Genomic DNA, 14,866 nt, shown 5'->3' on the forward strand with positions numbered 1-14,866 from the left:
TGCTAAAGAGTCCTTAGTTATTAGTAGCTCCAAACATGAAATAGTCCCCAATGTCCAATTACTACATAAAGAACAAGCTTTTCACATAAAATTTTAATAACACCAAACATTAAATACATGATTCATCAAAGAGCCTAACATAGCTGGTTGAGCTGAGTGGCATATAAATAGCATGTCATCGTCTTGATTAGGTGTTATATACCTTGGATAGCAAATGGTGGTACCACAAGCATAAGAAGTAGGGTGGGGGTTTGGGGGGCTGGGTGGGGAGGGGAAGACTTTGGCTTTTGGGTATCACCTCCCAAAACATGAAGTAGACACCAAACCACAATTATCATATTAGTAGCAAATATTGCACTTTGTAATATTCAATCAATTTAGGGCTGCACACAAGCTTAGTTGATCTCGAGCTGGGCTAGCTCCAGCTTGACTTGAATAAAAAAAAAACTTGAGCTTCCAGCTCGATCTCGAGCTCCATAGGGCAAGCTTGAGCTCGATTGGACTATACAACGTCAAGCTCCAGCTCAAATTGCTTGAGTCATTTTTGCTAACCTGTTTTGTTTCTTTTAACTCGTTGAACTCGTCAGCTAGTTAACTTGTTTAACTAATGCAACCTATGATAAACAAGTTTTATGTAGTAAAGCATAGTCGAGTTTAAATGAGTGGAGTTTTTACAACTCGAACTCGACACATTTAACATTTTGAGTATAAATTTAAACTATGAATGAGTGGAGCTCAAGTTGAGTTTTTTTCAAGCGAGTTCGATTGGAGATCAAGTTGGTTTGATTAGTTGTGCAGCCTTACCAAACCTCCCTCATGATATCTCTCTCTCTCTCATACACATACATACACACACAAACACACAATCCACAGAATTAAGAGGTTATGTCAAGGGGGATGCACCCGAAACCACTTGAGCTCCAGTGCCATCTCACATACATCAACTTGTTGTTGTATGGACCCCATCAACAACAATATTTTCCAATAAAACTAAGAGGATTCTAGCGATCAATAAATATGTAGCCAAACTGATTTCTTCCTTCACCCTATGTAGGCTTCTCCTAACTGCCATCTTACACTCACAGGCTTCAGATCTTCTGACCTAATATAGACCTTTGTTCCAATACCTATCTCACACTATCCTCCAGCCGCAAGCTCAGTCATGGAAGCAAACATTCCACATATCAATTTCTTCGGGTCCACGTCCTGTGGCGTTGAGAGGCTCCACATCGCCGGTACCGGTCTTCTCTTGGCCGGAGACGCGGACTCAGCGGACTCGTTCTCTTCAAACCGGAAGCTTTCGGTGTCTCGGTACAAAGGAGTGGTGCCGCAGCCTAACGGCCGATGGGGTGCTCAAATTTATGAGAAGCACCACAGGGTCTGGCTGGGGACATACGGGACGGAGTCGGAGGCCGCCAGGGCCTATGATGTAGCTGCGCTCAGGTTCAGGGGGAAGGATGCAGCCACCAACTTCAAGAACTCGCCGGAAAATGAGCTCGAGACCTGGTTCTTGGGCTCACATTCAAAGGCGGAGGTCGTGGACATGCTCAGGAGGCACACGTATCAGGAAGAGTTCTCGATTGCCAGCCAGAATAGGAAGAAAATTGCAGGCACCACTGGTGTCACGTCTGCCCGACCGGGATTGAGCTCAGAGTCCAAGCGGCGGGAAGAGCTGTTCAGCAAGGCGGTCACACCTAGCGACGTCGGCCGGTTGAACAGGTTGGTGATCCTAAAACAGCACGCGGAGAAGTATTTGCCGGCGGCAAAGCAAGAAGCTATGCTGCTGACGTTCGAAGACGAAGGCGGCCGGGTGTGGAGGTTCAGGTACTCTTACTGGAAGAGCAGCCATAGTTATGTATTCACTAGAGGATGGAGCAGGTACGTGAAGGAAAAGAAGCTCAGAGCAGGGGATGTAGTGGCATTTGCAAGGTCCACCGGTGCAGAAAAGCTGTATTACATAAGTTGCACATCAAGCTCATCAGCTGCAGAGAAGGTGCATCATGCTCCATTATTGCAGCAGAGCCCCGTAACGTCGGAACTAGAGGTGCCACCATCACCGCCGGCAGAGGCAATGGTGGCGGTACTGCCGCAAAAACTGGTCAGGCTTTTTGGGGTTGAACTATCCAGCAGTAGTACTAGTACTCCTCAGCCTTATGGTTGCAGAAGAAACTGCAAGAGGATGAGGGAGCAGGAATTGACTGGCAGTGAGTGCTGTAGCAAGCAGAGGATATTAGGCCTTTGTCTCTCATGTTGAATTGAATAGCTTTGTAATAACAAAAATGGCGAATATAAGTGTTTTTCTTTTCGATCTTTGCCCAGGTAAATCTCCAAACGAGATGTAAATATTTGCAAGTGGGGGAAGTTCAAATCATGTGACACTCTAAAAGGTAAAGATCTTGAAAGAAGAAGGGGAAAAGATTCAAAGAAACATGGTATAGAACCTTTTTCAGGGCCAACTTGCATGTGCTGTCCATGCTTTTTTATCTGTTAAAAATGATGAACACATGAAGTGCTGACTTGACGTCAGTGAGAAGTCTCAAGTTGATGGAAAATCTGTTCTTTTAAATTATTTATTCCGTTACAAGGAATCTATAATGGCGAAGCTTATGATATTTGCCGACAGGAGCGAGATTCTCGTGTTGAATCCAAAACTAAGAATTGACTACAATGAGCTTGCAATGAAGCAATTAATGGTACATTTCCTTTTAATTCGTAATACAATGATATTCCATCTTTTGAGATTTAGATTCCAACACTAACTTTAATTTCTGAGTGACTCTGAATACTTTATCCACTCTCACATATAATATGCATTCCTGTTAGCATCCTCATATCTATACTGACGTCCTTTTTTTTTTGGGTTGGCGGGGCGGACAGGAAACCGTTCCATTAGTCCCTGCGCTTACCCTGCTTGTTCTTTCAAATTTATATTTCTTATTGATCAAACAGCAAAATTTTCCTAGATAAATAAAAGGTAGCATGACAGTACGTCGTGAAAAAGCAATGAATGGAGAAGACTTTTCCGTCATGCTAAACTTTGAAGTTTGAAGCATCAGTAGTGGCTGTAATCTTGAGTTCAAGTAGCGAAGGAACTGTAGAAATTTACCTAGCTGCTTCATTTGAGGTTAAAGTTATCAAGTGAAGCAACTCGGTAGATTTCTTCGGTTCCTTGACTACTTGGTCTCGAGGAAAGAAAAAGGTGGTACGTTCCTGCTGTCTTTTTCTCGAAATGTATAATTTCGATACTGTGCTTCAATTTTGATAAAGTTTATTTTAGAGACAAAGAATAGATCAACTTACATAGTGGACGAGGCATAATCTTTTTCAGCAGCAACTGGCATTTCCTCCTGTCCGTGCTTTATATCGGTTAAGCAATGGGGATACTTTGTGCAGCCACTTTCAACCGACTACTAGCATGCATAAGTAGGAGGAAATAGCCGGTTTTTTCTCCGGCATGAGTTCTTGATGGATGATATTGCCTTGTTCCCTGCCTCACTTAATGTGTTTTTGCAAGCTAGCTAGTCCATACTGTTATATAAATTCCTGCAAAATGATGTCTTTGCCCTCCTTAAAAAAGAAGTAACCGTGAGAAAAGGAAAAAGCCGAAGGGTTTTATGGTTCTGTGGCCGAATTTAGCGAAGCTAATTAAAGCAGGCCAAAACCTGGCTTTTATTGCACCACAGTTGAGCAGATATAAACTAGTTTTGACGGTAACAATCAGGTTTCTTATGTGATTTTAGCATAGTCTAAAAAGCCTTATATGTATGGACACCAATAGATCTGACTTGGATAGGATGTTCGACTGAACTGCTTGCTTCGAAAAATCGGACATGACAAATTAAAGCAATTAACATCCGATTGAGAAATCAGTTTGGATTACGAATGACATCCGATCCAGTGGAGTCGAATTTAACTAATAAATAACTGATCAGGTTCATATTCAAATTTTGTTTTAACTCAAGATTCTATATCTAATAGCCATGCATCCATTCTGAAAATCTCAGTTTAAAAGCTCTTTCGGATGTGAGTATGGTATAAACTTATCTTTTTTCCTAATCAAATATGAATATACGAACATATATATATATATATATATATATATATATATATATATATATATATATATATATATATATATATATATATATATATATATATATATATATGGTGTGGCAAAAGGTACATCTAATTCGAAAATCCAATTGGCATCCCTTGTTTCAAGAGGGGACAGTCACAAAAACAACTAATAGAAAAAACGAAGGGCCATAGCATTATATATATATATATATATATATATATATATATATAGTGAAGCCTTCTACCTTCCTATAAGTTTTCTCTCATTATAGAGTCTCAGAATGGGTGGTGATATCATATTATGGAAAGTTCAACACGTAAATGGTGCATTTGCCATATACATCAAGAATAGCACTTAGTTCATTACCTTGCATGTTAATGATACGGTGAATGTATTTGGTTAATATTGAAGTTACACTTTGGATAACAGTACCCGGCAATCACGTTCGATGCTATGGAATATTTTTGGTTTCTGAATTAAATGAACAAGTCATCAAGATAGCATCTATAGATGCATAGGTATTTGCCCAAAGAAACAAAACAATATCGAGGACAATTTGTCTCGACTCATCAAGTACAAAATTGTTTCAACCTAGCGATTATCTTTTTTGCGATTCTCATAGCGTGAAGTTGTTTTCCAAGACAATTTATCGACAGATACTTTGCTGGAGACATCGAAAACCATTTAAAGTGAAAAGGATTGATAAACTACCTACATTAACATTTCTTCCCCTTAATGAGTTTCGGGCAACTCATTTAAAAAATTAACAATCTTATTCAAAGTTAATGATTGGATAACCCGTCTGTTTCGGGCAAGTTTGATTGCTTGGATGTATAATAACAGTGCAACTCCTTTGTAAAGACAAAGGAGTGCGCGCCATGCATGCAGCGGCGGAGGCAAGGAAGGCCGGGACATTCAGATTTTTAGAAAAACCAAAATTTGCTTATAAATTTTTAAAATTTTAGCTTTATCTATACAAAAAATTTGAAAAATTATGTTTCGGTTCATGCAGTTAAAGTTTTGAAACTATAGTTCAGTTCCTGCTGCAAAAAATTACTAGCTCCGCCCCTCCATGCAAGAGCAGGTCTTCAAGCATTAATAAATAAATATTGCTCAACTACAATGTTTAACATACCCAATGTATGCCTTTTTCTACAATTTTGGTTTGAACTGAAGAGAATCCGACTGGAAATTGGCAGTCTTGCCACTGATTGGATCGATCAAATTGGCAGACTGGAGCCGGTTCTGATACCACTGCACATGAATCCGAAAGGATTAACTTATTTATGCCATTATATATAAAAAGTGGCAAAGATCTTCATAATCAACCTGGATCTCTCACATGTGAGAACAGTCTCCAATATACATCTCCTTCAATAGCAAGTAACAAGTTCGGGATCGCTGTACTTGGATTAAATTAACGGGTCTGGTTTGTTTGGACGTGCACCACAATCGAGAAGAACAAAAGGGTAGGACCTCCGTACATGGACTAATTAATGGGTCAGGTCCAAGTGGGCGTGGGGTTTGGATCTGACTCTAATTTATGGGCGCCCTCAAGACAGTAGCAGGTTCATGCACCGCTGGCTTGTGGTGTGGTGATAATGTACACACACATATATATATATATATATATATATATATATATATATATATATATATATATATATATTTTACGCTGTCTTGGGCCATGTTTGGATCGGATCTGACAGTGGCAGTACGACTTGTGACAGGATCTGCTTCCAGTTGGCTCATAACACTCCCATGGTCCGGCACATTCAATTCAGAGCCTCACGAATCCACACTCAGGCTGAATGCTTATCCACAGAGACAAGTTGCTCCGTGTTTTAGAATGTCATGGTAAATCGAATCCCCCTCGTCGAAATTCTACCATGAGATAGAATTCCTTTTTGACCGCTGCATTTTACCAGGATAGACTTCGTTAAACACTTGTCAATATGTAGTTTTTCTCTTTGAATGTAATGTAGAGGGGGATTTTGAGAGAACTGAATTTGAGGAGCATTTAAAAAGGATATAAGGATTTGAGAACACACCTATATTTTTTCTTTTACAAATTTTGGAATTCTTAGAAATTTAAAATGGGTGTACGAATGTCTTAAAAAAGAGCTTTCAATGTTTTGTTTTTTTGTTTTTTTTTTTTTGTTTTTGGGGAGGGGCTCCGAGTTTTACATTGTGACTAGGACTTTTTTTTTTTAATATGTTGGATTTGTTGATTTCGGTGCAAGGTTCTTGTTTTTTAAGCTATGTATCGGTCAGATGAATGTAAAAAATGCTTCTGGTTTGATTACCTTTTTTTTTGACATATTTTCGTTTTCAGCCTTCGTAATAGTTGATGAACAGAGCCTGGCGGGGTTTAACCACTAGATGAGTTCATCAACTTTAATGATTTCAAGAGCTTTTTTTAAAAGACCAACCTTCATCAATGTCATGCAGATGATTTTAAATCGATTTTTTTAAAAGACCAACCTTCATCAATGTCATGCAGATGATTTTAAATCGATTTTTTTAAAAGACCAACCTTCATCAATGTCATGCAGATGATTTTAAATCGATTTTTTTAAAAGACCAACCTTCATCAATGTCATGCAGATGATTTTAAATCGCTTTTTTTATAAGACCAACCTTCATCAATGTCATGCAGATGATTTTGTAGAATTGGCTCTTGATGAGTTGCCTATGGTAAATCTATGCTTTTACTAAGAAATTAAGCAAGCAATAATATATACATCTATACATACATACACACACACACACACACACACACACACACACACATATATATATATATATATATATATATTCAAAAGAAGAAAGCATTTAAAGTATATAAAAATAATAAAAGTGTATGGCACACATGCAAGTTTGCCAGGAACCAGATTGGAAGCAAACACGTTTGAAGCCCATTTTACAACACCACCTGCCCGGAGACACCGCCAAACCACCACAATTCACCTGCGTTTGCCTGCGACATGCATTCAACATTCTCCCTTCTCTCTCTTTCTCTCTCACAGACAACGAAGCTAAGCCCCATGAAAGGGAAAGATCCAAACAACTCGTGGGCGCAAGTTTAAATGTGGCAGATGGGCTCGTGAGGAAACTGCCACACAAGTTGAAGATATTCCCTTTATGGCAGCTGCAACTTCATCCTACTTGGCTCGGCCCCTATTGTCTTCCTCAATAAATTGCCTTGACTTGGCTAAGCCTTTAATTAATTTCCCTAGCTAGTTGGACCATGAATTTAAACAAGGATATATATGAGCGGACATGGAATTATTGAGCTCGGCGTCTTGTGGTCTGGGCCTCAATTAATTTCTCCCATTGACTATATTAAAAAGAAATGAAACCAAAGTTTTTGAATGTAAGTGGGTGTGATTGACATGTCAAAATTTCTAAGACATATAATATTTGTTATGGATGAGAGGCCATAAGTACAATATATGAGAGATTTCTTGGAATATTTAGAATGCTCTAGTTGAGCGAACATAAACTACATGATTCAAACTTCAAGAATATATGAAATATGGCCTTGTGAACACGAGCTAGTAGAAAGATTGAGACGCAATGGTTTTTTTTTTTTTTCTGGTAGCTAGGAAGAACAATTAGGAAGATGATTGCATATCATTTGAATCTTAGCCAACCAGACTTTCAGTATATGACAAAGAGTCCCCATTCAGGATCAGTTGATCATTTAGTGGGTTGGTGACCAATGCAGCGCCGGTTAAGAACATGATAACCACTTCGCCTCCATACACTGTACCCATAAGTTTGTCATGTTGTTTATTTATTAAAAGATGGATTTGCAGGTGGACTCAAGATCTCACAGTTGGGACATCTTCCAAAGGTTCAAAGCCTTTCATCCTTAACTGGGATTTCAATTTTTTATTGTACACATTATTTTTTGATGGATAAAGGCAGGGGGCTTATCCCCCTGCATGCATTATGCATTACATTTATAATAATTTAATATTTCGAGATGAACACTAGGACTACCATGACGGGATAAACCTTTAGAGTGAAGCCTAGCTCTCTGAATCTTGATACATTACTTAATTGGAGCAAGTGTGGCAGAAGGGCTCAGTCATCCAAGAGACTATGAGGTCATAATCAACCACCCATTAGCTACGACAAAGGGGTCAAGTATTTAGGCCGAACACTTATTTTGCCTGCCCCATGCCCATGACAGGGGCTTTCTCGGTCCAAATATACACCTAGTCTCCTGGTTAGGTGTGTGAAAATAACTTTCTTATATATATATATATATATATATATATAGCCATAACTTTTCTATATATTATCCCCCAAACACCATTGCTATCAAAGGACGAGATGGGATGCAACGTAAAATCTATTTGTTTGTGTTGATGTTTTCTAACGACGTAAATTTCATGGTTGACAGTTTTTTTTTAATGTTTTATGTAGTAAAATCCGATTTTTATATAAGATTCTGAAGGTCATGTCTTTATATCTTCAAGGTTTCAAGGTTCTGTCTTATTTTGGTCCTAAGTCGATTTTTAATGCATATCTTTCAACTTAAGTATCGTACTTGTTATTAAAATTAATGTGACAACGACCACGAGATGCAAACCTCACATTCTTTAAGTGTGAGCCACCTCCTTGATGCCTCTTGAGACTTATGGCTGACAATGTATTGACTTACTTTTACATTGTTTATTTTGGTGAGTATAGATAAAATTTTGTATCTCATGAAATTTCAAAACTTTAAGATAAATGCAAAAGCTGGGTTTTTGTTTGGTGCATTCAAATAACCCGTTCATGCAATTTATAACTACGTTACAAGTCGTAAATCTAAAGCACAGATGATCACATGCATGTAAGCGGTTTGGATTTGGTGCTGAAGGTTTTGGAAAAAGGATGGAATGTGAAGTTGATGGTGATTAATCTTTTGAGACATAGATGGGAAATCCCGGTGAGAGGTAGGTAAGTTTCTGGCCAAGTGTTAGGAATGTCAATTCAAATGAATTGTCGCCATCAAGACTTGGGCATCCATCCTCAAGTAGTCAACTTGAGACGGTCGCTTTCTCATGAGTGCCCCAAAAACAAGCTTCCCGCACTAAATGTGGGAATATCTTTTCCATTTCCAGCGATCCGTTTCAAGGAGAAGGACAAATTAAATACTGTGAAAAAAAGGACGAGAGGGGCCGTGTTTGCCTGTGTGGAAGACGAGACGGTCTCGTCCTCCATGTCCTCGACAAAGCATGCGCTTGACAGGGGTCCATGCATGCACGAAAGCAAGAGGAACTAAAGGCTTTCCCATTCTTTAATGCCAAAATTAAAACAAATAACACCATTCTCATACGTCTACTCTTTTCCAATTAATACTTTTCGGCCTTCTCTCTCTCTCTCCCTCTCTTCACTCAATTCAATGAATTCTCATTTTGTTGGCTTTTTTTTCTCTTTCTTTCTATATATATATATATATCTTGAATTCTATCTAATCACAACCATCCAATGTATTACTTGAGACAATGTGATTACATACACTATCTGATGAAATGCATTGAACAATGTGTTGTGAGAGGTCGAAAGATTTCAACATTCAAACCTAAACGAAGAAATGCTTTCCATGCACATAAAGTAACCAGGAAATGCTTTCCATGCAAATGATTTGTGGAACTGGATCGGGTTCTACCGGCGAAAGAAAAAGGGATCGGAGAAAGATTGGAAATCAAAAAGGTTGGGAATGAATGTTGAATGCTGAGCATCATGGTCGCCTACACATTCATCGTCATCATTTATGGCCATCATGGTTCAGACTATTTATATCGTCGCATTTAACCTCGAAGCCAACTTGTCTGATCCGGTTATAGAGTTTTATAGCAATGAGGCAACATATTTCCTTGATCAATAATTTAAGCTGCTTCTTAGAAAGCTAAAACCAAAATATGTATAACGATATGAATATTTGTTGGAATAAATAAATAGGAAAAAAGTACGGCAACAATTAAATAAATAGTTTCTATACAGGACAGCATATATATCTTCCTCATAAAAAGTGCCATACTTAAATAACTAGTTAAAAAAATGTGGGGACAAACAAGAGAAAGAAAAGTCCAAGCATCAAAATTGCATGGCTTGGATAAGGTTAACGCCACTTGATCAAGTGGCACCACTCCTAATTTGTTATTTCTCCCTCTGTCAGACCCACTTGCTACAACGCTTTTGCTCTTTGCATCGTCTCCCCACTCACAACATCGAGTTGGTAAGAATAGTTTTAAACTATTATACAAGAGGAAATAAAAGTCAAACTGGTATTCATATCTTTGTAGATCTTCTAATAAATTTGGTCATGTGTTTTAGGGGGGACAAGAGGTTGGTGGGGACTTCAGCTTTTTCTAAGTTGTGGGATGAAATACTTTTCCTATTCACTCTCGTACGTCAGTAAATGAACTTGAACGGTTGGAGTACAGCTGCCCTGAATCATTTACCTGCCAATATGTATATCTATGTATGTATATATGTGAACTTGGTGCTCTAAAGCCAACTGGTTTGTCGGTATTATTTGTTGTACGAGTCATGAATTCCAACTTGGCAACGTGCAAGAAGTGGCATTTGGTTGCGACTAATTGTAGCTTGCCACGTGGCACACACACATATATATATATATATATACATATATATATCTCTCTCGTATATATTTGGACGCTTCAAATTAAGAGGGTGAGGGTAAGGGGGATGAACCTTTGGTTTCTTAAGGTCCACTTCCATGTGAAGGTGATCAACTTGCCGCGGGGGACCCACTCACATCAGGCATCCCCTAATCAGAAAAGCAAGAAAAGCCAAGACTTGTCACTCCATATCCAACTTAGCACAAAACGACACTTCCTACTCTTCATATTAATTTGTACCTGCACTTGCCGCTTTTCCTTTGGACTTTTCCAAGCACCCGGTAGCCTCTTTCATGGGTACCGGAGTTCGCGGAGAAGAGGGGCTGGTCGGCCGTGGGGATGCCGCCGGGCTCGCCGGCACGGTTTCCGGCCATGAACGACAAGGCCGGGGAGTGGTCGGAACAATCGCCGTCAACGACCTAGAGTCGCACGAGTTCTGGCCCTCAGCCAGGAAGCTCCCGTCCTCCCGCTACAAGGGAGTGGTTCCGCAGCCAAATGGCAGATGGGGAGCACAAATCTACGAGAAGCACCAGCGCGTGTGGCTCGGCACCTTCCGAACCGAGGAGGAGGCGGCGAAGACCTACGACATAGCTGCCTTGAAGTTTAGAGGCAAGGATGCCGCGACCAACTTCCGGGACATGTCGGTGGCGGACGAGTTCGAAGCAAGGTTCCTGGAATCCCATTCGAAGGCGGAGATCATCGACATGCTCCGGAAGAACACGTACCATGAGGAGCTCTTGGTGGAGAAGAGGAATCTTACGGGGGGCATGTTGTCGTGTCGTTCGAGACGAGACCCCAAGAGGTTGAGGGAGAAGGAAGAGCTGTTCGAGAAGGTGCTCACTCCCAGCGATGTGGGCAAACTGAACCGGCTGGTGGTGCCGAAGCAGCACGCGGAGAGGTACTTCCCGGTGGCCGCCGGCCGGAGACCGGAGGCCGTGCTGTTGAACTTCGAGGATGAGGGAGGAAGGGTGTGGAGGTTCAGATACTCCTACTGGAACAGCAGCCAGAGTTACGTGCTGACCAAAGGGTGGTGCAGGTTTGTGAAGGAGAAGAGCCTGAAGGCCGGGGACGTGGTGACTTTCGCGAGGTCGACGGGTCCGGAGAGGTTCAATTTCATAGGATGGAAGCATGGGGTGGTCCGAGCCAAGGCTCACCCACCGCCGCTCTGGGCCTCCTCCATGTGGCAGCCATTGACAGGAAAAGAACAACAGAGGCCGGCGAAGTTGGTTCGCCTATTCGGCGTGGACCTTGCGGCTGGCGACGATCACAAGCTATGCAGTTTGGAGTTGAGCCGTGATCTACAGAATTTGGGTGAGAGGTGATGAAAGGTGAGTGGGGATATCCAGTAGATGGAACTATCAATATTTGGTTTTTCATTGTCTTCTTTCCTGCTTGTATTGAATTTCAGTTGATTGATGAAAAGTAAAAATACTGTACACATCGGACATCTGAATATGGAAATAGGCTGAGTGATCATTGTAGCAGAAGTGAAGCCATTGCTCTGATCTCTCTCTGCCCATCTCTCTCACAGAGACAACAAACACAGATCAATACAAGTTTTTGGAATCTCCTTTAGTTTGTGTGTTTCTTTTCAAAGTTATGAATTGTCTTGACAAAATCAGGAAAGCTCCTGCTAGGGTTTACATGGCGCATCAGAAATATGTAGGTGAGCCTTAAGCCCCACTTTTATTTGAAGGATCTTCGGTCGACCGGTGGGGATCGCGGCCAAAAAAATGTTTCCGCCCGTGTGTCAAGATGGCCGGCCGTCTCCTCTTTTTGGATTGTTAAGGTTCTGTCGGTTGCAGAATACTACATCTCTTGAGCACGAGGGTTTTCGTTCTGAATTTGGTAGTAAATAACCAACTGTGAAGAACGTCCAACTAGGTGCTCTTAAACAGAGGTGGCATTAATTGACTTGGCCGCCATTGAATGGTGCCAAGAGAAATCTCTCTCTCTCTCTCTCTCTCTCTCTTTCTCTTTCTATCTCTACCTACTGAGACCTATTGCAGGGAACCTTAAGGATACTGCTAAAAAACTTAAAGGAAAATAAACAAGCTTTGTTGGAGTCTAACACGAAGTTGTACCTATACTGTACAAATCAAGTAACTGCAATGCAAGTTTGTTTCATGTATTTCTTACCATACAATTTTTAGATTAAGATTTGTAGAATTATTTCCGTTAACATTATAGTTTTCTCAACTTATGTAATGATTTATGTATTAATATTATTGAGTGCCGCAAATTGAATTCTAGGTTGAAAGGAGAATGTCCGTCTATTCATCTGTATGATTATAATTCATGAAAACAACTTCAGTTTGACAGAAAGCCTGAAACGCACCCAGAGGCATCATATTTCTATACAACACAACTGAATTATTCTATATGTATGCAAGAAAATTAGATGTTCACTTTTACTTTCCTCATCATGCTAAATGTCATGTACATCATTATCTTCAATCAATATTTATTATTCTACGTTCAAAAAGAGAGAGATAAACACAATTAAAATTGCCTGATTAATTTGCCTAAAACATCTTCATCACAGAGTTTGAGATTTATCTTCGAATATCTCTAACTTTGACATCCTCAATAAAATGTGGAGGAATGATATACTTTTTCCTATTTTTAGGAAGAAAGTAGCACATACGGATGTAATTTTCAATTGCACTTTAGAACTCGTACTCTTTGTTTTGAAGTTACTTCTATTTAGTTTGGATTAGAGTAGTGCTGCATTTCACGAGACTCGTTCGTTAGAATGCAAACTATTTCAACAAAATAGCAAGTGTGTTCCAACTTAGTTATCCTAGTAGCTAGTTTACTATCTGCAATCTGCTTTTGTGTTAAAAAGATGCTTTTCAGCCTAGAACTGGTTTTGCCTTTTATCTTGTGAAGGTTATTGTTCCTGCGAAATCTACAATTAGAGGAAACTTAGGGGGAACGTAGACTTGAGTAAAACCATAATTTTTTTTTTTGGTTGTATTGTGCTCGGGTATTCTTCACATGTTGAGGTTTCTTTCTTTTGTTCATGTATATTCGCTAGCTTCATATTCTAGTTATGCAGTAACCATGCATTCCTCGAAAGGACATTGTTCTCTTAAAAAATGTTAGTTAATTAACTATTTTGAAGGAAGATATTTAACTTCCTCTTTCTTCTCAACCGTCCTGTTATTCAGTTTTTTTTGGGTAGCATTATAATCTTTCATTGACCTTTTCTTTTGTCCAATTTCAACAACATTTTATGGGTGAGAAGGAGGTTTACAGGCCTAAACCTCCCCTCCCTCAATTTTCCCTAATTTTAAGGTCATCTGCTGCTTGGTGTCACATATGACAGCAGTGTACCATTCAACTTGAATACTGATCCCCATCGCTTAAGACACGAGGACATAGCCCCACAAGAGTCCAACTAGCGACCCACCTTACAAAGGGGCTTAGCCCGACCGGTTACACCATGTCCCTTGAGGCAATTTCAACGTTAAGTGTCAAATGTCTCAGATTTTTCTCCGTGCCACAAAATATACTTGTTGCAGGATCCAAATTACAAATTCTTTATGAAATGGCCATCAATCAATTGCACTATGGTTTGACTACATAGAACTCCTCTCTTTGTTAACCACTAAAATGATCCATGCAATCAACTAACTGCCATATAACTATCTCAACGATTGAAAGAATAAAAAGGAGCAAGATAGGAGATATTCTCATTAAATTCATCTTTGAGGTTGTAATCTGATAAGAAAATTAAAGAATCATGTAATCATAGTCAATATATAAAGTTAGCCTCATTATTGTGCTGTAGGCAGTTTGGTCATGGGCTCAAACTCCCTTTCGACCTTTCTTCTCCTGGGGTTAAAGAGGTTCTCACTTTGGAATCTTACATTATGTTGGGGGATGCCCTTGTGATATGATATGCTAATGGAGATTGGTCAGGTCTCCAACCCTAGATCGAGTTGCATGGTGCACATAATAAGTATACACCAAAGCAGCGGAGGGTATTTTTAAATTTTTTTATAAAGATAATGGGTATTTTAATTTTTTTAAGTTTTTACAATTTCTTTTTACCGTTTAGAAAGTTTCTTTTTTTTTTTTTTAATGAGAGTACTTTGGTCATTTAAAGGTTCATAATTTTTTTGTCGAACAGGGGTGT

General features: G+C 39.7%; 2 protein-coding genes across 2 annotated transcripts; both read left to right on the forward strand.

Moving 5' to 3' along the window:
• Positions 1–1,059: 1,059 nt before the first annotated feature.
• Positions 1,060–2,319, forward strand: LOC116264280 (AP2/ERF and B3 domain-containing transcription factor RAV1-like). The gene has a single exon (XM_031644414.2). The coding sequence runs from the start codon at positions 1,163–1,165 to the stop codon at positions 2,252–2,254; it is 1,092 nt and encodes a 363-aa protein (XP_031500274.1). The 5' UTR covers positions 1,060–1,162; the 3' UTR covers positions 2,255–2,319.
• An 8,683-nt stretch (positions 2,320–11,002) lies between these two features.
• On the forward strand, positions 11,003–12,270 carry LOC116264619 (AP2/ERF and B3 domain-containing transcription factor ARF14-like). The gene has a single exon (XM_031644945.1). It carries the CDS (start codon positions 11,016–11,018, stop codon positions 12,042–12,044), a length of 1,029 nt encoding a protein of 342 aa, XP_031500805.1. The 5' UTR covers positions 11,003–11,015; the 3' UTR covers positions 12,045–12,270.
• The last annotated feature ends 2,596 nt before the right edge of the window (positions 12,271–14,866 follow it).

This window comes from Nymphaea colorata, chromosome 11, assembly GCF_008831285.2.
Source record: "Nymphaea colorata isolate Beijing-Zhang1983 chromosome 11, ASM883128v2, whole genome shotgun sequence".
Classification (NCBI taxonomy): domain Eukaryota; kingdom Viridiplantae; phylum Streptophyta; class Magnoliopsida; order Nymphaeales; family Nymphaeaceae; genus Nymphaea; species Nymphaea colorata.

Bases quoted from the DNA above. Each gene is read 5' to 3' on its own strand.
- LOC116264280 (XM_031644414.2), top strand. From the start codon at position 1,163: ATGGAAGCAAACATTCCACATATCAATTTCTTCGGGTCCACGTCCTGT.
- LOC116264619 (XM_031644945.1), top strand. From the start codon at position 11,016: ATGGGTACCGGAGTTCGCGGAGAAGAGGGGCTGGTCGGCCGTGGGGAT.